Source organism: Leopardus geoffroyi, chromosome B4 (genome assembly GCF_018350155.1).
Source record: "Leopardus geoffroyi isolate Oge1 chromosome B4, O.geoffroyi_Oge1_pat1.0, whole genome shotgun sequence".
Classification (NCBI taxonomy): domain Eukaryota; kingdom Metazoa; phylum Chordata; class Mammalia; order Carnivora; family Felidae; genus Leopardus; species Leopardus geoffroyi.
The window spans coordinates 27189364-27213783 of NC_059341.1; the positions used below are offsets into that span (position 1 = coordinate 27189364).

A 24420-nucleotide genomic window follows, 5' to 3' on the forward strand; every position below is an offset into this window, starting at 1 on the left:
TTCTTTCCTGTGATGAATTAAAGGTTTGAGGAAGAAATGACTGGGTATGGTATTGTTGGCAGTGTTGATGCAGAAACCCCCGAATGGAAGAAAGTTTTCATTGGTAGCTCTGTGACTGACTGTGTAACAATTTCTTGAGTGCTAACTCTGTGCCAGGCATTTAGCTAAAAAATCTTACACACCATCTCATTCAGTCCTCCCAACAAGTCTTATGAGGCAGAATTATATTTTCATTTTATAGGTGAAGAGACTGAGGCTTTGAGAGGTTTTCTAAATTTCTTAAGGTAACTGAAATATAATACTTACAGAAGTATGTGTGCGCACACACACACACACACCAATTTTGACCAACTGAATACACCCAAGTGAACATCACTCAGACTGAATAAATACTGCAGAAGTACTGGTGTGTTCCCTCCAAGTCCCTACACATCCCCACACCCCTTCCCAACAATGGACTTGCTTTTACCTGTTTATGTCCCTTAGCTAAAGGGCATCATGTCGTGTGTATTGCTTTGTGTCTGGTTTCTTCCCGCTCAGCATTGTGTTGAGGAGATTCTTTCCTACTGTTAGTATATTTGTGGACCATTCATGCTCATTGCTGTACAGTATTCTTTTACGTGAAGATACCAAAAGATATTTTTAATTCTATTTTTGATGGGTATTTGAATAATTTGTAGTTTGGGACTATTACAAGTAATTGCTCATACCATTCTAGCACATATCTTTTGGTGACTATAGGTACTCCTGTCTTTCAACTATAAACTAGGAATAGAATTTCTGAGTCTTAGGATTTGGGTATATTCAGCTTTAATAGACACTGCCAAACAGTTCTCCAAAGTGTAAACTCCCATGGGTGTTATGTACAGGTTAGAATTGCTCTCTGTCTTTGCCAACACGTGATACTATCTTGTTTTATGGTAGCTATTCCAAATGCACGTGTAGTGGCATCATGGTGTGTTTTGATTTTCTTTTCCCTAATGACATTGACCCCCTTTTCATACACATATATGTATCTGTCAGCTATTTGGGTATCTCTTGTGATGTTTCTTTCAGTCTTTTGCCTGTTTTTCTCTTGCACTCTCTTTTTATTTATTTAAAAACATTTTTTAAGTGTTTATTTTGAGAGAGAGAGAGAGAGAGACAGAGCGAGAGAGAGAGCACGAGTAGGGGCAGGGGCAGAGAAAGAGGAGAGAGAATCCTAAGCAGGTTCCATGCTGTCAGCACAGTGCCCGATTCAGGGCTCATCAGTCCCAGGAACCCTGAGATGATGATCTGAGCTGAAATCAAGAGTAGGATGCTTAGCTGACCTAGCCACCCAGGCACCCCTATCTGTCCTTTTTATTTATTTATTTAAAAAAATTTTTTAATATTTATTTATTTTTGAGAGACAGAGACAGAGCGTGAGTGGGGGAGGGGTAGAGAGAGAGGGAGACACAGAATCCGAAGCAGGCTCCAGGCTCTGAGCTGTCAGCACAGAGCCCAACACGAGGCGCTTGGACTCAACGAACTGCAAGATTATGACCTGAGCCACCCAGGCGTCCCACCTATCTGTCCTTTTTAAGGGATTCATTTGCAGGAATCCTTTATATGTTCTGCATACGAGTCCTTTGTCACATGTTATGGATACATGTGTATGTCTTTATGTGTCAAATAAATACATAATTGTGGTTCTCTTTTCACTGTCTTAATGATTGATGTTTGGTGAAAAGAACTATGATTTTTTTTTTTTTAATGTTTATTTATTTTTGAGAGAGCGAGAGAGCGTGAGCAGAGAAGGGGCAGAGAGAGAAGGAGACACAGAATCTGAAGCAGGCTCCAGGCTCAAAGCTGTCAGCACAGAGTCTGAAACAGGGCTCGAACTCACAAACTGTGAGATCATGACCTGATCCGAAGTCGGATGCCCAGCCGACTGAACCACCCAGGAGTCCCAAAAGGACTATGATTTTTAAAGTTCAGTTTTATCAAAGTTACAGATACACATAGTTAAATAGTTAAAGAGTAAAAGATTCTACAAATTTCATAACAATAACTTCCACTCTGAGCCTCTGCCTTCGAGTCATTTTGCCCTTTGTGGGCACCACTTTTAACTCTTAGATGATCTGTTTGCTGTTTTAAACCATATTCTCAAAATAAAATGCTTTAATTTCTTTATTTAGTTGGGGAGTATAATTGACCTATACAACATTATATTGGTTTTAGGTATACAGTGTGATGATTGAATATTTGTATATATTGCAAAACGATGACCCATGTTTCTTGAGTTTTAGTTTTAAGCATCATATATGACTTCCCTTTATGAAAAAAGAGGAATTATCTTCTTTCCCCCTGTAGCCCTCACCGTACACATGTCTCTTCCACCCCTCATATTCTGAATATGGCTGTAGCATAATTTTACTATGCACTTTTTTTTTAATGCTTATTTTTTTTTTTTTAAGAAAGAATGTGAGTAAGGGACAGGCAGAGAGAGAGAGAAAGAGAGAGAATCCAAAGCAGGCTCCATGCTGTCAGCACAGAGCCCAAAGCAGGGCTTAATCTCACACTGCGAGATCATGACCTGAACTGAAATCAAGAGTTGGATGCTTAACTAACTGAACCACCCAGGCCCCCCTGCTTTGCATTCTATATATTATGACTATCTAAATGCTATTCCTGTTTAATCCATGGAGTAAACTAAAATTAATTTCCTTTCCTACCCAACTTTTTCTGTTCTTTGGAGTTTATAGTTTGTTTGCTTAGTTTTTTTGTGCTTAACATTACTTGAATCTCCAACTTGCTACCGGTTGTCCAAATCTTTTCTCAGAATAGTCAGAATCATCTATTATTCTGTGAATTAATTCTTTCTTATGTAGCCTCTTTTGTTTCTAAGTAGCTTTTTTCATTTTATTTCATTTTTTAAGTTTCGTGTCCTCTTAGAGGCCTTTGTCAGGTGTCTGATAATCTTTGATTTTCTGCTCATGTTTGAGTTGGAAACTAAAAAGTTATTTGAATCTCTGAGCTTAGGTGGGGCTTGTTGACTCTGAGCTTCATTGTGGGGCAGTGTAGCTGGACTATTGCATTGGTGGGCACTTTTTATGTCACTTTCCCCAGGTCATTCCTCTTGAGCTATTCAGATTCCCCAGAAATGACTTAAAAAAATTTTTTTTTTGCTTTGTTTTTGTTTTGGTCTGGAACAGAAGACCCAGTTACTAGCATGCTGTAACTTTGATACTTACTGTGCTTTTCTTCTTGATTTTAGAACCATTTTCCCAACCACAGCCATGTCTTGTAGCTCCGTGTGTAGATACCCTCTCTTTTACCCTCTCCAAGTACTCCAAAGTACTCTAAAGGTTTTCTGTCAGGGAAGAAGAGATCTGGGGGAGTCTAACTGCTTCTTTAACCAGGAAGCTTCCAGTCATGGTGCTTCCAGTTAGACCTGGTGTTTCTATTTCCTGAGTTGTTGGGAGAGAGCTCTGCTCCTGAGTTGTTGGGAGAGAGCTCTGGTTTTTTCTTTGCTTTTTTTTTTTTTAAGTTTATTTATTTTCAGACAGAGAGAGTGGGGAAGGGACAGAGAGAGAGAGAGAGAGAGAGAGAGAAAATCCTAAGCAGGCTGTGCACTGTCAGCACAGAGCCTGACAGGAGGCTTGATCCCACAAACCATGAGATCATGACCTGAACTGAAATCAGGAGTCAGACGCTTAACGGACTGAGCCACCCAAGGCGTCCCTTTTTTTGGCTTTCTTTACTACTAGTTTAGGATTTAGTCTTTTCAGAGTTCCTAAGTCTTTGCTACTTGTTCATCTGTTCTTCCACTGAAAAACTTTTGGTTCTTATTTCTTCTGTTCTCTGTCTTCAAGATTTTATGTCACTTTACTGTCAGTTCATAGGTGTTTTGGGAGGGGGTGAAGATAGATGCTTGTGTTCGTTTCATCACGTTCACCCCATAGCATGTGCTCATAACTGGTATATAGGCTCCCTCCGAGGGAGGCTGAGTGTCACTGGAGCATATGGCATGGTGGGAGGAGCAGGTAGAACTTCACCTGTCTGTTGATTAGCATAAGTGATTAATAGGGAACAGTCTATATTATAGATGTACGTATGTGAAGAATAGTGTCTAAGTATGAGTCGCATTCTGGAATTGAGTGAGCTACAAGACAATCAGTAAAGCTACTTTGAAACATGGATATAACCATAACACTTACACTCTTCTCAAGGTTACATCCAGGTACTTGAGAGGCAGTTGCTTGGATGTGCATTCTCAAAAAGAGTTCTGGCTGGGTGGGTTAGAAGGAAGCAAACTGCCAGTGTGTCTAATGTCTAAGTGTATAGGACTCCCTGCCCCGTATTCAGCAGCCTGCGTTAATTAGTACAGCAGGGATCACCTTTTTGCTTATCCCATTTAATTACTACTGACCTCTGGAAGGTTTGGACCTGTTAATAGTTATAATAGAAGCTGAATATAGTTATACGATTTTTAGGTTTTCAAGTTTTGCTCCAGCTCCTCGTAAAAAACCAGGACATCATAAAAGATTTGTTATCGAAGAAAAAACATAGTAAGCCTTCATATGAACTTTTTGCCTGTTATGTCCCTAATATTCGTGCCTCTCAACTTCAGGTTACTTATTAGAAATGCATGTAGCTGGCACAATGTAGATTTTGCTCATTTGACCAGAAAGATTAACGTAAACAATCACACAACCCGTAGACAGGATTATCTGTACTGCAGCCCCTGGGTAAGTGCCAGTAGTGATCTCTGTGACTAATTATGAGTTACTATAGTGTGGATATTAGTACCCTGAAAAAATGTGGGTAAGTTTATCGATCTGGCTGTGGCTGCGAGAACATTATTCAGTGAATTTCATTCGTCATGTGTACCCTGCTGAAAGAATAATTGACGTACCAATCCATGAGGCTCTAAGGTTTCCCAAGGAAGCCAGAAAATCAAATTTAGTAAATGCATAACCTTACTTTTTCATAGTTTTTAAGTTCACTTATGGTGAAGTTGAAGGAATGTGTCATCAAGCTCCTAATATGAGTTAAATTGCTTATTACATGGCTATTTTCCTTACAATTGAGAGAGTTTGTATTTACTTATTAGTTTTTGCCAGTGTTTCATATAATACTTTTAAGAAAAAAGTGCCACAGGTTTAAACTAATAGTGATAGGGCTTCCTGTGTCAGAATAGGTTGAGAATAATTTTTTCCTTTTTTTTAATGTTTATTTTTGAGAGCCAGAGTGCATAAGTGGGGGAAGGGCTGAGAGAAGGAGACAGAGGCTCTGAAGCGGGCTCTGCACTGACAACAGAGAGCGCGATGTGGGGCTCGAACTTGCAACCCGTGAGGTCATGATCTAAGTTGAAGTCGGATGCTTAACTGAATGAGCCACCCAGGCACCCTGAGAATCATTTTTCTAAGGCAGCACTATCCAATAGAACTTTCTATGATGATAGAAGTGTTCTGTATCCATGTTGTACATAGGGTAGGTGCTGGTCACTTGTGGCTCTTAGGCCTTTGGAATATGGTTAGTGTGGTCCAGGGACTGAATATTTTATTTTAATAGCCACCCGTGGCTGGTGACTGTTATATTGGACTGAGTAGATGTTGTCTGGGTGTTACAGTAAACAATGGGGGACAGACAAAGGAGGGGAGAGCCTTGGCCGCCAGGCTGCTAGGTTCGAATGCCTTAGGGATTTTGAAAAAACAAGGATGGTCCTATCTTAAATCAGAAGATACTTTTTTTTCCTTCAAGTTTTAACGCTTTCTGTTAAAAACCCCTTTTAGTGAAGAGCAGTGGTCACAGAGACAGCTTAGCCCTAGAAATATTTTGACATGGAGCTCATTTTTCTATGGTAGGAATGCTTTAATTGGACATACATTCCTGAGAAACTAAAAGAACATCGACATATGTGACTGGCACTGTTGTCACAAGAAATATAATCTATTGATAGTGTAAAAGAATAAAACATGTGTCTGGGTCCCATAAAAAACCTAAGTGTAACTGTGTACAAGTTCCTCAGGGTACTATAAATTATTAAAATTAACATGTTAGGATCTAGAATAATTTTTGAGAAATTACATTCGTAACCCAGGTCTACCCAAAAAATGCCAACACCACACACATACACACAGACAAAAATTTGAAGGACCCTCATTTATCTCTTTCTAATTTCTATATTTAATCCCCCTGCTGGGGATCATAGGCATTCATTGGTCATTCACATTACTGGTTATGTGCCTACTGTATGCTAGACACTTGTTGTAGCTGGACTGGGTGTGGGGATGGGGAATAATGAATAGGACCATGACATTTGTCATCCCAGAGTGGGGTAGGGGAGTGGAAAGCGTGCCTGCAGTCAGAGTGCAGTCAGACAAGTGCTCATGGGGCACAGGACAAGGATGGCCCACTTGGAATTAGGAAATGCTTTCAGACGAGGCGGCTGTTAATTAGATTTTTTTTTTTTTTTATTAAATTTTTTTTTTTTTTTCAACGTTTATTTATTTTTGGGACAGAGAGAGACAGAGCATGAACGGGGGAGGGGCAGAGAGAGAGGGAGACACAGAACCGGAAACAGGCTCCAGGCTCTGAGCCATCAGCCCAGAGCCTGACGCGGGGCTCGAACTCACGGACCGCGAGATCGTGACCTGGCTGAAGTCGGACGCTTAACCCACTGCGCCACCCAGGCGCCCCTAGATTTTTGAAGAGTGGGCATTTGCCTGCTGATTGTACAGTGGAATGTAGATTAGAATGGCTGAGGGATTTCATGGTGGCTGTATATTTATCATGAGGGAAGGGATTACTTCTGAAGGTACAAATACTATTAGAAAAGGTGAATGCTAACGTCCAGTATGCCATTTACTATGTGGTGGTGAATTCTGGTTGCTAGATCACTGCATTTTAGAACTTGCCAGAGGTTGTTCAAAACTCTCAGAGCATTCAGTTTGTGTCACGGATGAATTGTTGAAAATAATATGCATGAAAGGGTGGTAAGGATGGAAATGGAGAGGAGATTAAATATTATTGATAAAAAAATAGAGCCAAGATTAGAGTTGGTGAAAGATGGGAACTGTCTGCATTTTCATGTATAACTGAGAAGCTGATTTCCTGAAAAGATAGATTAAGAGTCATTGGGTTGTTGATAGACAGTTCTAGTATGATAAAAAAAAAAAAAAATGTAATGCTAATTTCATTGTACTATAATTAGTCTCAAATCTTTTTTTAATGGAGTTTTAAGACCTATTAACTGTAAACATACATAGCATTGACTAATGATAGGACACATTCATCTGTAACTTTGATTTAGTTAATTCTGAATTTCTCTTCTGAAGTAGGCCAATATCTTTGAAATAGAGTGTGAAATATTTTCCATTTCTGTTTATTTAAGATGCAGAAGATAAATGTGTAATAGAAGGCCACAACTGTACCTTTGTTCGTGACTTGAATAAAATTAAACCTTCGGGAAACACAGAAACACTAGGTAGGTGTTTTCTTTCTCTGTTTGCGGTTTTTTTTGAATTGAAATAGACCTTCCTCTTATTCTCCTTGTTTTGTTTTCTTGCAGAATTACTACTGAAAGAATTTTTTGAATATTTTGGAAATTTCGCTTTCAATAAAAATTCCATAAATATCCGACAGGTAAATAATATTTTAATATTTGGTGATTAAGTATCTGGTCTTCTGCTGTACTAATACTGAATTAGTTTAGTTTACAAAGTACTCTAATGTGTTACTGTATTTCAACTCTGCAGTAATAGATACTAATAAGGAAATTGAAGCCTGTAGGAGCTGCCTAACTTGAATAAGATCAGTCACCTAATTATTTGGAAGAGCAAAAACCAGCTCTTTCAGCATCTAATACTACATCCTTCAAAATACAGAATATATTCTAAAAATGTTTCTGGAAAACATAATTTTATATACAGTTCTTTTTTTTTTTTTTTTTCTGAGAGAGAGAGCAAGCACAAGCAGGGGAGGGGCAGAGAGCAGGAGAGACAGAATCTCGAGGAGGCTCCACACAATCAACGCAGAGCCCGAGGTGGGGCTCAAACTCCAGAACTGTGCACGGTCATAACCTGAACCAAGACCGAGAGTCCGACTGAGCCACCCAGCGCCCCTACAGTTTTTTTTTTTTTTTAATTTTTATTTGAGAGAGAGAGAATGAGAACAAGTGGGGGAGGGGCAGAGCGAGAAGGAGAGAGAACCTTAAGCAGGCTCCAGGCTCAGCTCAGAATCCGATATGCAGCTTGATCCCAGGATCCTGGGATCATGACCTGAGCAGAAATTGAGAGTCGGACCCTCAACCAACCGAGCCACCCAGGTGCCCTTATACAGTTCTTTCTAAACTGCTTTTGTGTTTGTGGAAGAAGTAGGATACACAGCCATGGAGGTTTTAGTGATTCTGTCAGTTTGAGCCCTAAATTTATTTAGGGAAATGAATTTATGATTTTGGTTCATCTGAGTAGTTGGAATGATAGACATTTTTCTTTTTTTTTTTTTTTTTTTTTTTTTTTTTAATTTTTTTTTTTTTCAACGTTTATTTATTTTTTGGGGACAGAGAGAGACAGAGCATGAACGGGAGGAGGGGCAGAGAGAGAGGGAGACACAGAATCGGAAACAGGCTCCAGGCTCTGAGCCATCAGCCCAGAGCCCGACGCGGGGCTCGAACTCACGGACCGCGAGATCGTGACCTGGCTGAAGTCAGACGCTTAACTGACCGTGCCACCCAGGCGCCCCTAGACATTTTTCTAAAACAAGAAAATCTAGAGCAGAACCCTAGGCAAAATTTGTTCATGATGTGGGATACTTGAGGTAGCTCTCTGGGTTTGTGTTTAGCATTTGGGTACTTAATTATAACCGTTGTAAGACTGGCTACATAAAACACATCCTCAGGTATTTTTTTCTGTTGTTTCTTTAGTTCGCCTTTGTTCATTCTCGCCTAACTCTTATCCTGCTCATGGAGATTTTGTTTAACAGCAACAAAAAAAGTGTGGGGAAGGGCAGGGGAGGGGACACAGAGCTCTGAAATGCAAACTGATATGGAGTTAGATTCCATATGAGAAAAAGGTCGCTGATCATACGAAGTTCTTTATCCTTTTTGTACTTTACCCCCAGGGCTCAAAGATGATGGATAGGCAGGACCACTGCTGGCTAGGGCATGAGAGAAGTTAGGGAATCACTAGGTGCTGCTCACATTGGGGAATCTTGGCCATTTGCTTTGTAATAGTTGAGTAATACACGTGATAGCCTTTGAAAGAGGAAAAGCTTGTAGAGACTACTGCATCTGCTGGTCGTGTGATCACAGCTTTAGCATTTCTTTTACTTCTGTGAGATGTTGTCGTACCTGTTAGAGCCTCACAGAATAGAAGTTGGATCTTTAGGAATATAAAAAAAACTTCCAGTGTTTTAAAATGAATAATGAATAATCCTTTGTTCCTTCTCTTCCTTTCTGATTTTATACTTGGGAAACATTAATTACCGTATTTAATTTAAGGATTCTAATTTTGTGTGCTTCTATTATGTTTTTAGCAAGTCTTAAAAGTAAGTGTCTTCATCTTATTTTCTGCTATTTTTCTTTGTCATTTTTTTTACCCTTCCTAGCTTTATCCTGTTAGGTAAAAATTGTGTTATTTTAAGAATACTTCTATTGGTTGACTTAGTTGAGGTGCCTCTCATCTGAGCATCATCATCCGTAGCTCATAAACCTAATTTATTTTTCTCTAAAGAATAATCACAGAACTACAGTGGTAAAAAAAATCAGAAGTACATGTTCACATGACATGCACACATACCTGGTTCCCTTAGGAAAGAAATCCTTTACTCTGTAAAGTTCATGCTGGGATTTTACATGTTTTTTAACATTTTATTAAACCAAATGGTTGTTCTGTCTGAACTTTTCGTGTATTTATGCATTTCTCTTCCTTATAACAATCTATAGGGAAGGGAACAAAACAAACCTGAATCTTCTCCGTTACACATTCAGAATCCTTTTGAAACTTCTCTCAACATCAGCAAAAATGTAAGTCAAAGCCAACTACAAAAATTTGTTGATCTGGCCAGAGAAAGTGCCTGGATTTTAAATCAGGAAGATAAAGATCGGCCTTCCTCATCGAGGAGTCAGCCCTGGGGGCTGGCGGCCCTGCTGTTGCCGTCTGTCGTGAACAGTGCGTCTCTCGCCAAGAGGGTAAGGAAGAAGCCCGCAAGTGAAAGAATTAAAAGCCTGCTGGAATCCATAAAAAGTAGCGGTCCAGAAAATGCCACCAGCACCAATGGGAAAAGAACAGTTACTACTCAGGCATGATGGCTCCTCCTCCAAGAACTGGTTTTCCCCGGTAACATGCTCCTTGGACTACCTGGAACCACTTTCCCCTGATCTTCTCATGGGGCCCCTTTCCGGTCTGAAGTTCTGGGATGGTTTCAGTCTGATAAGCCTCCTTTCCACCGGCACTTTGAGCTGTCAGCCACGAGGAACAGGTGGAAGGAGATCAGAATGTTCTTTAAATAAACTGTACAAAGAAAGCGGTAACAATCCGGTTTCAGATCAAACCATTGTTGATCTCTACATCCGTCTCTGGGTGGAAATCATTTAAAAGGACTTCTAGATATGTACGTATGTAGTCAGTGGATACAATAAAACTTCCGAATTTGCTAGTACTCTTTAGTATGTATTTTTTATTTTTTATTCTTCAAGCAAAGTACTGTACTCTTATTCACATATACATTAAAACAGGTTGGTAGTGATTTCCAAAAATGGTCATGTTTTTAAGGTATGAATGCGGACACTTCATTCACTGCATTCGAGCTATTCCAAGCCAGATCTGTAAAAATATTGGTACATTGTATTTTAAAATATTAGTCACTTTTGTTTTCAAAAATAAAACCCTGTTTCTACTACATATTTCCAATATTCTTTTACTTTTGAAACCTCCTTTCTTCCTGTTCGAAATAGAGACATATTGAAATAGAACTTCCATGACATTTCCTGTGGAATAATTTTCAGTTTTAGAAGCAAATAGTGCGGTGCTAGAGGACTAGCACTGGGGACTGGAGCCAGCCTGGCTTCCTGGTAGACGGCTCAGCCTGTCCGGGGCCCCGTTGTTTCATCTGTCACAGGGGGGACGACAGTAGTGCCTACTTCACACATTGTTTTGAGTGAGGTACGTAGGAAAGTGCTAGGTCAAGAGCCTGGCACATCATACCTGTCACTTTTCTTTAGCTATTACTTTTTCGTGTTTGTGGTGCGTAATTCTTGCATTCAGAAATCAGATTTACAGTTTGTGGTGCTTTTCAAAATGGTTGCCCATCTAAATTTTAGGTCAGAAACTCTAACCTGTTTGGGAAACTCACTAATAGAATTGTTACGGAGCAAGTAAGTTTTGCACCCTCATGGCTCTGCTGTTTTGATTTCACATCTGAAACCAACAAACAGGTGTCAGTGTTCTTGTATACAGTTCTTTTAAAAGCTAGTTTTCGGGGCGCCTGGGTGGCGCAGTCGGTTAAGCGTCCGACTTCAGCCAGGTCACGATCTCGCGGTCCGTGAGTTCGAGCCCCGCGTCGGGCTCTGGGCTGATGGCTCAGAGCCTGGAGCCTGTTTCCGATTCTGTGTCTCCCTCTCTCTCTGCCCCTCCCCCGTTCATGCTCTGTCTCTCTCTGTCCCAAAAATAAATAAACGTTGAAAAAAAAAAATTAAAAAAAAAAAACAAATAAATAAATAAAAGCTAGTTTTCATTTGTTCTTCAGTTAGGTTTACTCTGTTGGGCAAGAAATCTGTACTAAGAATTAAAAAGAGATTTAAAAAGCATATTTGGTTTAGAGTTTCCAAAGGAAGTGATTTTCTGTTCACAGATATTTGGACATTTTCTTTCTAAGGTTGGACATTGGACATTTTTTTTTTTAAGTCTAAAATGATCATTGAGGCACATAAAATACGTGTTAGCATTTTCTTTCTTTTCTTTTTTTTTTTTTTTTTGTAATCTATAGAACAACTCTGACACTGTAAGTTTGTATTACTTTTCAGGAGCAGATTTAATTATGTGGGAAATTTTAATCTACAAAGATCTTCTAATACAAAGTTTTAATTCTAGTTAACTGAATATAGACTACAAACAAATTTAATGTTTTCTCATAACTTCTCTGTATCGCCTCCCAAATTTTTAAAAAATAGTTTTATTAGATTGTAGAGATAATCTTCAGTTGCTTACCATTGCCATTGCTTAATTAAAACTGATTGCAGCAATAAGGTAAGGAAAAAGTTTTGTTCAGTATGTGAAAGACTTGATATGAGCCCACCTAGATCAGATTAATTTCAGTTCTACATTTTTCTGGATTTTATGGCCCACTGGTATCCATCTGTAATCTGTCTCACTCACGCACAAAGCCCCTAAGTGATCATAGAAGAGAAGAGAAAATACAGTTGAAGTCAGTAGGACTTCCGTCCTGCTGTCAGTTACTCCTTGCCTCTCTCTTCTTTGGCTCAAGGGCTGTTGTCAGGTGAGAACAGAATTAGATGGTTTCAAGCTATGTTGTGTTCCTGGCAATTCCTCAGCCTTTAAAATACAGCTCTAGGAGGACGGAGGGAAGATGGCGGCGTAGGAGGGCGCTGGGCTCACCGCGCTTCCTGCTGATCAATTAGATTCCACCTACACCTGCCTAAATAACCCAGAAAACCGCCAGAGGATTAGCAGAACGGAGTTGCCGGAGCCAAGCGCAGACGAGAGGCCCACGGAAGAGGGTAGGAAGGGCGGCGAGGCGGTGCATGCTCCACGGACTGGCGGGAGGGAGCCGGGGCGGAGGGGCGGCTCGCTGGCCAAGCAGAGCCCCGGAGTCTGGCTTGCAAAAGCGGAGGGGCCTGACGGACTGTGTTCCGACAGCAAGCGCGACTTAGCGTCTGGGAGGTCATAAGTTAACAGCTCTGCTCGGAAAGCGGGAAGGCTGGAGGACAAAGGGAGGGAGAGCTGCTGAGCCCCCGGACGACAGAGCTCAGTTTGGTGGGGAACAAAGGCGCTCGCCAGCGCCATCTCCCCTGCCCATCCCCCAGCCAAAATCCCAAAGAGAACCAGTTCCTGCCAGGGAACTTGCTCGCTCCGCGCAAACACCCAACTCTGTGCTTCTGCGGAGCCAAACCTCTGGCAGCGGATCTGACTCCCTCCCGCTGCCACAGGGCCCCTCCTGAAGTGGATCACCTAAGGAGAAGCGAGCTAAGCCTGCCCCTCCTGCCCCTGTGCACCTTGCCTACCCACCCCAGCTAATTCGCCAGATCCCCAGCATCACAAGCCTGGCAGTGTGCAAGTAGCCCAGACGGGCCACACCACCCCACAGTGAATCCCTCCCCTAGGAGAGGGGAAGAGAAGGCACACACCAGTTTGACTGTGGCCCCAGCGGTGAGCTGGGGGCAGACATCAGGTCGGACTGCGGCCCCGCCCACCAACTCCAGTTATACACCACAGCACAGGGGAAGTGCCCTGCAGGTCCTCGCCACGCCAGGGACTATCCAAAATGACCAAGCGGAAGAATTCCCCTCAGAAGAATCTCCAGGAAATAACAACAGCTAATGAGCTGATCAAAAAGGATTTAAATAATATAACAGAAAGTGAATTTAGAATAATAGTCATAAAATTAATCGCCGGGCTTGAAAACAGTATACAGGACAGCAGAGAATCCCTTGCTACAGAGATCAAGGGACTAAGGAACAGTCACGAGGAGCTGAAAAACGCTTTAAATGAAATGCAAAACAAAATGGAAACCACCACAGCTCGGATTGAAGAGGCAGAGGAGAGAATAGGTGAACTAGAAGATAAAGTTATGGAAAAAGAGGAAGCTGAGAAAAAGAGAGATAAAAAAATCCAGGAGTATGAGGGGAAAATTAGAGAACTAAGTGATACACTAAAAAGAAATAATATACGCATAATTGGTATCCCAGAGGAGGAAGAGAGAGGGAAAGGTGCTGAAGGGGTACTTGAAGAAATAATAGCTGAGAACTTCCCTGAACTGGGGAAGGAAAAAGGCATTGAAATCCAAGAGGCACAGAGAACTCCCTTCAGACGTAACTTGAATCTATCTTCTGCACGACATATCATAGTGAAACTGGCAAAATACAAGGATAAAGAGAAAATTCTGAAAGCAGCAAGGGGTAAACGTGCCCTCACATATAAAGGGAGACCTATAAGACTCGTGACTGATCTCTCTTTTGAAACTTGGCAGGCCAGAAAGAATTGGCACGAGATTTTCAGTGTGCTAGACAGAAAAAATATGCAGCCGAGAATCCTTTATCCAGCAAGTCTGTCATTTAGAATAGAAGGAGAGATAAAGGTCTTCCCAAACAAACAAAAACTGAAGGAATTTGTCACCACTAAACCAGCCCTACAAGAGATCCTAAGGGGGACCCTGTGAGACAAAATACCAGAGACATCACTACAAGCATAAAACATACAGACATCACAATGACTCTAAACCCGTATCTTTCTATAATAACACTGAATGTAAATGGATTAAATGCACCAACCAAAAGACATAGGGTATCAGAATGGATAAAAAAACAAGACCCATCTATTTGCTGTCTACAAGAGACTCATTTTAGACCTGAGGACACCTTTAGATTGAGAGTGAGGGGATGGAGAACTATTTATCATGCTACTGGAAGCCAAAAGAAAGCTGGAGTAGCCATACTTATATCAGACAAACTAGACTTTAAATTAAAGGCTGTAACAAGAGATGAAGAAGGACATTATATAATAGTTACAGGGTCTATCCATCAGGAAGAGCTAACAATTATAAATGTCTATGCGCCGAATACTGGAGCCCCCAAATATATAAAACAACTACTCATAAACATAAGCAACCTTATTGATAAGAATGTGGTAATTGCAGGGGACTTTAACACCCCACTTACAGAAATGGATAGATCATCTAGACACACGATCAATAAAGAAACAAGGGCCCTGAATGAGACATTGGATCAGATGGACTTGACAGATATATTTAGAACTCTGCATCCCAAAGCAACAGAATAGACTTTCTTCTCGAGTGCACATGGAACATTCTCCAAGATAGATCATATACTGGGTCACAAAACAGCCCTCCATAAGTTTACCAGAATTGAAATTATACCATGCATACTTTCAGACCACAATGCTATGAAGCTTGAAATCAACCACAGAAAAAAGTCTGGAAAACCTCCAAAAGCATGGAGGTTAAAGAACACCCTACTAACGAATGAGTGGGTCAACCAGGCAATTAGAGAAGAAATTAAAAAATATATGGAAACAAACAAAATGAAAATACATCAATCCAAACGCTTTGGGACGCAGCGAAGGCAGTCCTGAGAGGAAAATACATTGCAATCCAGGCCTATCTCAAGAAACAAGAAAAATCCCAAATACAAAATCTAACAGCACACCTAAAGGAAATAGAAGCAGAACAGCAAAGGCAGCCTAAACCCAGCAGAAGAAGAGAAATAATAAAGATCAGAGCAGAAATAAACAATATAGAGTCTAAAAAAACTGTAGAGCAGATCAACGAAACCAAGAGTTGGTTTTTTGAAAAAATAAACAAAATTGACAAACCTCTAGCCAGCTTCTCAAAAAGAAAAGGGAGATGACCCAAATAGATAAAATCATGAATGAAAATGGAATTATTACAACCAATCCCTCAGAGATACAAACAATTATCAGGGAATACTATGAAAAATTATATGCCAACAAATTGGACAACCTGGAAGAAATGGACAAATTCCTGAACACCCACACTCTTCCAAAACTCAATCAGGAGGAAATAGAAAGCTTGAACAGACCCATAACCAGCGAAGAAATTGAATCGGTTATCAAAAATCTCCCAACAAATAAGAGTCCAGGACCAGATGGCTTCCCAGGGGAGTTCTACCAGACGTTTAAAGCAGAGATAATACCTATCCTTCTCAAGCTATTCCAAGAAATAGAAAGGGAAGGAAAACTTCCAGACTCATTCTATGAAGCCAGTATTACTTTGATTCCTAAACCAGACAGAGACCCAGTAAAAAAAGAGAACTACCGGCCAATATCCCTGATGAATATGGATGCAAAAATTCTCAATAAGATATTAGCAAATCGAATTCAACGGCATATAAAAAGAATTATTCACCATGATCAAGTGGGATTCATTCCTGGGATGCAGGGCTGGTTCAACATTCGCAAATCAATCAACGTGATACATCACATTAACAAAAAAAAAGAGAAGAACCATATGATCCTGTCAATCGATGCAGAAAAGGCCTTTGACAAAATCCAGCACCGTTTCTTAATAAAAACCCTTGAGAAAGTCGGGATAGAAGGAACATACTTAAAGATCATAAAAGCCATTTATGAAAAGCCCACAGCTAACATCATCCTCAATGGGGAAAAACTGAGAGCTTTTTCCCTGAGATCAGGAACCCGACAGGGATGCCCACTCTCACCACTGTTGTTTAACATAGTGCTGGAAGTTCTAGCATCAGCAATCAGACAACAAAAGGAAATCAAAGGCATCAAAATTGGCAAAGATGAAGTCAAGCTTTCGCTTTTTGCAGATGACATGATATTATACATGGAAAATCTGATAGACTCCACCAAAAGTCTGCTAGAATTGATACATGAATTCAGCAAAGTCGCAGGATACAAAATCAATGTACAGAAATCAGTTGCATTCTTATACACTAACAATGAAGCAACAGAAAGACAAATAAAGAAACTGATCCCATTCACAATTGCACCAAGAAGCATAAAATACCTAGGAATAAATCTAACCAAAGATGTAAAGGATCTGTATGCTGAAAACTATAGAAAGCTTACGAAGGAAATTGAAGAAGATTTAAAGAAATGGAAAGACATTCCCTGCTCATGGATTGGAAAAATAAATATTGTCAAAATGTCAATACTACCCAAAGCTATCTACACATTCAATGCAATCCCAATCAAAATTGCACCAGCATTCTTCTAGAAACTAGAACAAGCAATCCTAAAATTCATATGGAACCACAAAAGGCCCCGAATAGCCAAAGGAATTTTGAAGAAGAAGACCAAAGCAGGAGGCATCACAATCCCAGACTTTAGCCTCTACTACAAAGCTGTCATCATCAAGACAGCATGGTATTGGCACAAAAACAGACACATAGACCAATGGAATAGAATAGAAACCCCAGAACTAGACCCACAAACGTATGGTCAACTCATCTTTGACAAAGCAGGAAAGAACATCCAATGGAAAAAAGACAGCCTCTTTAACAAATGGTGCTGGGAGAACTGGACAGCAACATGCAGAAGGCTGAAACTAGACCACTTTCTCACACCATTCACAAAAATAAACTCAAAATGGATAAAGGACCTGAATGTGAGACAGGAAACCATCAAAACCTTAGAGGAGAAAGCAGGAAAAGACCTCTCTGACCTCAGCCGTAGCAATCTCTTACTCGACACATCCCCAAAGGCAAGGGAATTAAAAGCAAAAGTGAATTACTGGGACCTTATGAAGATAAAAAGCTTCTGCACAGCAAAGGAAACAACCAACAAAACTAAAAGGCAACCAACGGAATGGGAAAAGATATTTGTAAATGACATATCGGACAAAGGGCTAGTATCCAGAATCTATAAAGAGCTCACCAAACTCCACACCCGAAAAACAAATAACCCAGTGAAGAAATGGGCAGAAAACATGAATAGACACTTCTCTAAAGAAGACATCCGGATGGCCAACAGGCACATGAAAAGATGTTCAGCGTCGCTCCTTATCAGGGAAATACAAATCAAAACCACACTCAGGTATCACCTCACGCCAGTCAGAGTGGCCAAAATGAACAAATCAGGAGACTATAGATGCTGGCGAGGATGTGGAGAAACGGGAACCCTCTTGCACTGTTGGTGGGAATGCAAATTGGTGCAGCCGCTCTGGAAAGCAGTGTGGAGGTTCCTCAGAAAATTAAAAATAGACCTACCCTATGACCCAGCAATAGCACTGCTAGGAATTTATCCAAGGGATACAGGAGTACTGATGCATAGGGGCACTTGTACCCCAATGTTCATAGCAGCACTCTCAACAATAGCCAAATTATGGAAAGAGCCTAAATGTCCATCAACTGATGAATGGATAAAGAAATTGTGGTTTATATACACAATGGAATACTACGTGGCAATGAGAAAAAATGAAATATGGCCTTTTGTAGCAACGTGGATGGAACTGGAGAGTGTGATGCTAAGTGAAATAAGCCATACAGAGAAAGACAGATACCATATGGTTTCACTCTTATGTGGATCCTGAGAAACCTAACAGGAACCCATGGGGGAGGGGGAGGAAAAAAAGAAAAAAGAAAAAAAAAAAAAAGAGGTTAGAGTGGGAGAGAGCCAAAGCATAAGAGACTGTTAAAAACAGAACAAACTGAGGGTTGATGGGGGGTGGGAGGGAGGAGAGGGTGGGTGATGGGTATTGAGGAGGGCACCTTTTGGGATGAGCACTGGGTGTTTTATGGAAACCAATTTGACAATAAATTTCATATATTATAAAAAAAATAAAAAAATAAAAAAAAAAATAAAAAATAAAAAAAAATAAAAATAAAATAAAATACAGCTCTATTCAATTCCTTGCAGCCTGTTGGTGCCACAGTAGGGAAAGGCTACATTTGCATGTGTAGTTTAATCCAACACGGTGAACATCTGCAGCAAAGCCAGCAGAAAGAGCAGTCAAGTGGTCACAGCTTGTCCAGGTAGCAACTTGCCACTCTCCAAAGTTTGGCATTCAGTTGGTGAGTAGCTGTCATTGCGTCTCCGTCCAGTCCCTTCAGGAAACGGGGTAGGAGTGGAACATTCAAAATGCCATAGAAACGAATAAATCGTTTTTGCCTGAGGTGATCAGGAAAGGCTTTATTGATGAATAGCGTAGGTAGACCTTGAAAGAAAGATAGGTAGACTGAGAGAGGGACACAGGGCTTATTGTCCTGAAAAAAGATGACAGTTAAATAAGAGTCAGAAAGTGGGAAGTGTATTGGAGAACCGGTTTGGACCGGCTGGGTTACAGTTTTTACCCTGATACTCAGAAGAGTTAAGGTTGCTTGAGATTGTGAAGGACTGTGAAAGGCAAAGTTATGGAACTTCAGTGTATTTTCAGTGGTAAGCCGTTGAAGGTTTCTGTGTAAGAGAATAATAGAAAGGCAGTGCATTTCGACAAGTAATCTGGTGATAAGTGGTTTTGGATCACCACTCCTTTTTGCAAATTTGAGTTTCCATGGGTCTCATCCTTAAGTTAGATAAAATTTGGCTGTTAAGTTTTCCACAATGGTCCAGAAGCTGACTCCCCTATACCTCAGAGGAGTTTTTCTTCTTAATATTCAATAAGGAAGTAAGGTTTAAGTAGTTTAAAGTTATCATCAGGAAATAATCAGGCCATGACACCCAATTTCACGTAAAGCCCTATTAATGAGAAATACTTTACAACACATACTTGGAATGACAGCATGACCAAAAATCACTTTTCAGCTTTGGGTGATGTTGGAAAATTTATTTTAGATACTTGAAAAGCTTATTTTGGTTTCATGCAGAATTCAATTATGTGTGGATACGTATTCCAAAGAATATAAACATTACAATGTTCTTCTGGAATTCCCATGGAGCAACTCCCAGAAAATGTCTATTTTAGATAGACTCTTGAATCTAATATGTATAATACAGGATATATAAAGTCACCACAAATTATTTAAAAATATACTGTTCATATTTTAAATACGATTCTTACGTTATCTGTAGCATGTGGATCCCACCCGCCTTTAAGAACTCTGTGGAGTCAAAGCTAGGTTAAAGGTGTTACTTACTTTTTCTGTCTACTCTTAGATATACGCATTTAAACTTTTTCCCCCCTGTGGTAGAGTTTCTTACTAAGCTGTTAGAATGTAGTGCTGAAACATCTTAAAAGAGAGTATCGGAAAGATTCAACTTGAACAGTGAATATTCTATGAAGACAATAGAGTATGGTAAAATACCTAATTTAGAATAGGTATAAATGTAAGTTACAGATGGTTATTTTTTCTGGGTTTATTTTACATTATGGCACATTGAAAACTTCAATGGCTCAAATTAACAGAAAGATTACAGATCAGGTCTGTATTATGTTCTGTGTTACCAAAATTCTTTAATTTGTTAAATTGTTAGGTACAATGAACGTCATGTTTTTGAAGCTTTTCCTGTTACAAAGTTACTGGTACTTGGCTTAGATTAATGCAGCCTAATGATTAGGGTTTTAAATAATCCTTGCTGAGGTTACACATGGACTTGGAGAGTGGTGTAAAGTAGCATATTGACATATTCTCTTCCCAAAAAACTAACAGTAAAAAAGGTGCATTATGAAGCTGGCTGATGTCGTGAGATAGAATTTGAAACTCAAAGCCTGTTTTATTTATTTATTTTATTCCATCTAAAACGTGTATTTGTGATTCTGTAAATACACCTATGAATATAAAACTAGCACACGCTTCTCCTTGTTATTCTTCATTATTAACAATTAATTTTGGTGATGTAGAGGGGCTGTTTGTTAATGATTTACGTGGTAAAGTTCCTTCATGCTCCCGTCTTTCCCATTCTCTAATAGTCCCAACAGTAAATGTCTTTGGAGTTTCCCTGCTTGATTTCTTGGTGTTAGTGGTTATAAAATTCACTTGTCAGTATTGACTGGTTTCCCTCAACTTTATGTAATTGAGTTTTTTAAAAAGAGAACGAAAGCACTTTTTGCATATTTTTATATTTGATCGATCAACCTTTTTTTTTTTTTCTTTTTTTAAGAAGTAACTACACTTAGAATAATGGTGAGCAGTGGCACTTAGTTTTATCTTTTGTGAATTAGTAAGATGGATTCAAATAAACAGTTTTCAGATAACATTGATTTCCATAGCTTTGTCATCACTTCTGGGCATATGACCCTCAAATCATTTCTCTTTTAACACTTTGTCCCACCCTCTAGAACCTCATCTTTATTGTGCACTGGACTTTGTGCCCTATCATTCTTCACCTCCAAGTCAGCCTGCGTTGTTAAAGTATCTTCTTCCTTAAAATTGGCTTACCTCATAATTTGCCCATTTCTGTTGTTGGTGCCATTATTTTGTCTGCCACTGAAGCTCAAACTTTGGGATCCTTGTAGACTCCTTCTTTTCCCCTTCCCCTTTGTTTGCCTGATCTTTTTCTATTTCCATTGCCATTAGTTTAGTTCATGTCTGTATTTCTTCTCTCCTAATTTAATGCAATAATCTATTAGCTTTTTTTTTTAACCTAATGAATTCCTTCTTCTGTGTACCCACTGAAACCATTAATTTTCAAATGATTAGGACTTAAAACCGTACATGTTATGGTAAATTAATATTAAATTATATGTGTGTTTATTTTGACTCTACAGATATTTTGGAATAGTACAGAGGTGGTTTTTTGTTTGTTTGTTTGTTTGTTTGTTAGTTATTTATTTTGAGAGAGAGAGAGAGCAGCATCACTTAATGACCTAAAAGTGTACCAGTTTTAGAAAACAGAAAACTTTCAACCATATTTTCTTTTCTCTATTTTTTTATCCTTTTTCCCCCTCTTCATTTGTTTTTTTATTTGTTTTCTGGTTCTAGAATTTCTTCTTGGTACTTAAAAAATTGTTTTTGTTAACTTTTGGACAAAATTCTCAAGTTTGTCTGATTTTCTTGTATTAAACAGTTGCTTTAAAGTCTGTGTGTGATAACTGGATTATCTGCTCCCCTGTGGGCCTCTCTGTTTTTCATGATGTTGATCTCTCTCCTGGTACATGGAGTTGTTATTTTGTGTGTTGACATGGTATGTGAAAGAGAGCAGAGATTATCTCTGGGAGGATGATGTTAATCTTCCTTCAGAACTGATTTAGTGTTGCTTTCAGAAGGCAGGTAGGGGTACTTCGGATCCTGAATCCCCTTAATCAAGAAAGGGCTTGAGATTTTGAAGTCGGATTCAGTTCCTGATTCTAGTTACTCTTAACTCTTAGAGTGTGTCTCCATCCAAAGCCACAGACCTTTAGGAGAGTCCTTTCTCCTTGGAAAACCCTGAACTTCAGTTTTTGTCCCCTTTCCTGTGAGATTTTTGAAAGCTCTGCTCAGCTCTGAGTTACCTCATCAGCAGCTGTCCCTGTGGGAATAGCAGCCCCAAATGCTAGGCTTCCCTTGTGAAAGTTTACTTCTCCACTGACCTGTGATTTTTCATTGCCTTGTTGGCATTTGGATGCTTTCAAGTAACTGCTGTTGGTTTTGCCCACCTTTTCTAGTGTTCAGAGAGTTGGTGTTTATTACCTAGTCTGCCATTACTGGAACCCATTGAGTTCTTTGTGATTCCAGCTTCTCATTCCCATATATTGTGTGTGTGTGTGTGTGTGTGTGTGTGTGTGTGTGTGTGTGTGTGTGTCTATTTTTAACCTTATACAAATGATGTATACTATTCATTTCATGTGCTTCCTTATAAGGAGCTTTCAGATGCAGTCTCTCACCAACATCTGTTGAGTGGGTCTTTAGGTAACTGAATACCTGGCTGGAATGAATGCCTAATTCACTACTGAGGAAACAGGGCCCTGTCAATGTTGTTTCGTGTTCTGTCTCAAAAATCAGAAATTGCTTTTATTTCTAGACTGTGATTTCCTCATAGAGGGTTTTGTGCATGCCAGTTCAAAGTTTAAATTTATGCCATGTGTGAATGCGTGCAAAATGCCCAAATAAGAATGGGGAAAATATCTTCTTTTTCCAACCATATTGAGACACCTCAAACAACTATGAAATACAATTTTTCTTCCAGTTTTCCAAAATATTTCTCTGGGTTGAGACCAAGAATGAAGTATTTTTGGCCAAAATGCTTCTTAAAATTTTTATGATTTTATAAGAAATTTTCTTTTGAACTTTAAGCATATGTTATTATCATGATCTCTTATTCATGAACACAAAAACTTCAGTGCATTTTTACATCAGTGAAATAATTTAGGTTTTCTGTATTTTGAGTCAGTTATTTCTCTGATGTTTGGCCATTTCATATTTGTAGTATTTCAGCTATGTTATCAGCCTGGATTTGTTTAGGTGACAGAGAAATAGTTAAAAATAACTGTCATTGGGGCGCCTGGGTGGCTCAGTCAGTTGAGCATCCAACTTTGGCTCAGGTCATGATCTCTCAGTTCAAGGGTTTGAGCCCTGTGTCCGGGTCTGTGCTGACAGCTCAGAGCCTGGAGCCTGCTTCAGATTCCGTCTCTCTCTCTCTCTCTCTCTCTCTCTCTCTCTCTCTCAAACATAAACATTAAAAGAAATTTTTAAAAATTTTGAGTTCGTTTTCAACTTGTGTTATAATTTGCTCCATATATTCTAACATTGCTATATTGCCAGAAACTTTCAGGTCTTTAAATATATAATAAAACTGTTTTGAAAAGTGAAATTATTTGATGTTTTTACCTTGATTGCTCTTAACAAAGACAGTACTTCAGACTTCTCCTTGATGCTTCAGGATGAAAGTTGTGTTTAGCAATATTTGAATTTAAATGTGGTTTAAAATGTTTCTTAATTCTAAAGTCCTTTGTAGTTTTTATTTTCTAAGCAATATTAGCTGTATTTGATCTTCTAGATGAAGAAAGATTTGACTATGATTAAATATGTACAGTGCCATCCTGGAATAAATTCTGTTCACAGATTAATAAAATATGTCCAGCATGATTTAGGAGAAAATATTTTAGGCCATTAAATTTAGTTACATAAGCTGCCGTCTGTTTTAAATTCTATGCAACTAAAATCTGTTTTGCTTTGTAAAAAAAAGTCCATTACACTGGGAAATGTAGAGTATTTGTTTTCCAAAACCATTAAAAGCATTTTCATTCACTCGTTTAGGAAAATTAGGAAATACTAGTTTAGCCTTTCAACTCAATGACGGTTATGATCATTGTCCAGTTTTCTTATCTGTACTTAAAAGCCTAAAGAACACACTGATAATTGATTTGGCTACATGCTTTTTTAGTACCTCTGTGGTTCAAATGCTGTTCTTTTCTCTGATATGGGGTAACTATAAAGTAAAGGAATCTTTACTTAAAAGTAAAGGCACGGTACCTGGCATATATTGGGTAATCAGTTAATTTCTCCCCCAACCGCCACCACACACACGTCTTAGTCCATGATTTTAAATGTATTAAGATACACAAATAGTATCAAGAAAAATATGAGCTCAGCTTCCATTTAAATCTTTAAACTTCTTTCTCTAAAAGCTTCAAATTAGACAAGGTAGGCAGAATTCTGTTACAGTTCCAGGATTCCCACCCCTGGAGTACACACCCCGTGTAACCTCCTGCCCTTGAGTAGAATCAGACCAATAGTCACTCTCTTGATGGGGTTCCATTAAATGGCAAAGATGATGGTTGAACCATTCCTGTGATTGTAGTATGTGATCTGAGTTTCCTCGGCCTACCAGAGATATAGACGCCTGCTGGCTTTGAAGGAGT

The 24420-nt window shown here is 39.3% G+C and overlaps 1 protein-coding gene across 1 annotated transcript in view; it reads left to right on the forward strand.

Moving 5' to 3' along the window:
- The window catches only part of LOC123589897 (mitochondrial poly(A) polymerase), a 34020-nt gene extending 23154 nt beyond the window's left edge, over positions 1 to 10866 (forward strand). The window contains exons 7-9 of the mRNA XM_045462477.1: positions 7361 to 7453; positions 7538 to 7611; positions 9911 to 10866. Of these exons, the coding sequence (XP_045318433.1) occupies positions 7361 to 7453; positions 7538 to 7611; positions 9911 to 10273 (530 nt within the window). The 3' untranslated portion in view covers positions 10274 to 10866. The remainder of the gene's footprint in view (positions 1 to 7360; positions 7454 to 7537; positions 7612 to 9910) is intronic.
- Positions 10867 to 24420: the final 13554 nt, after the last annotated feature.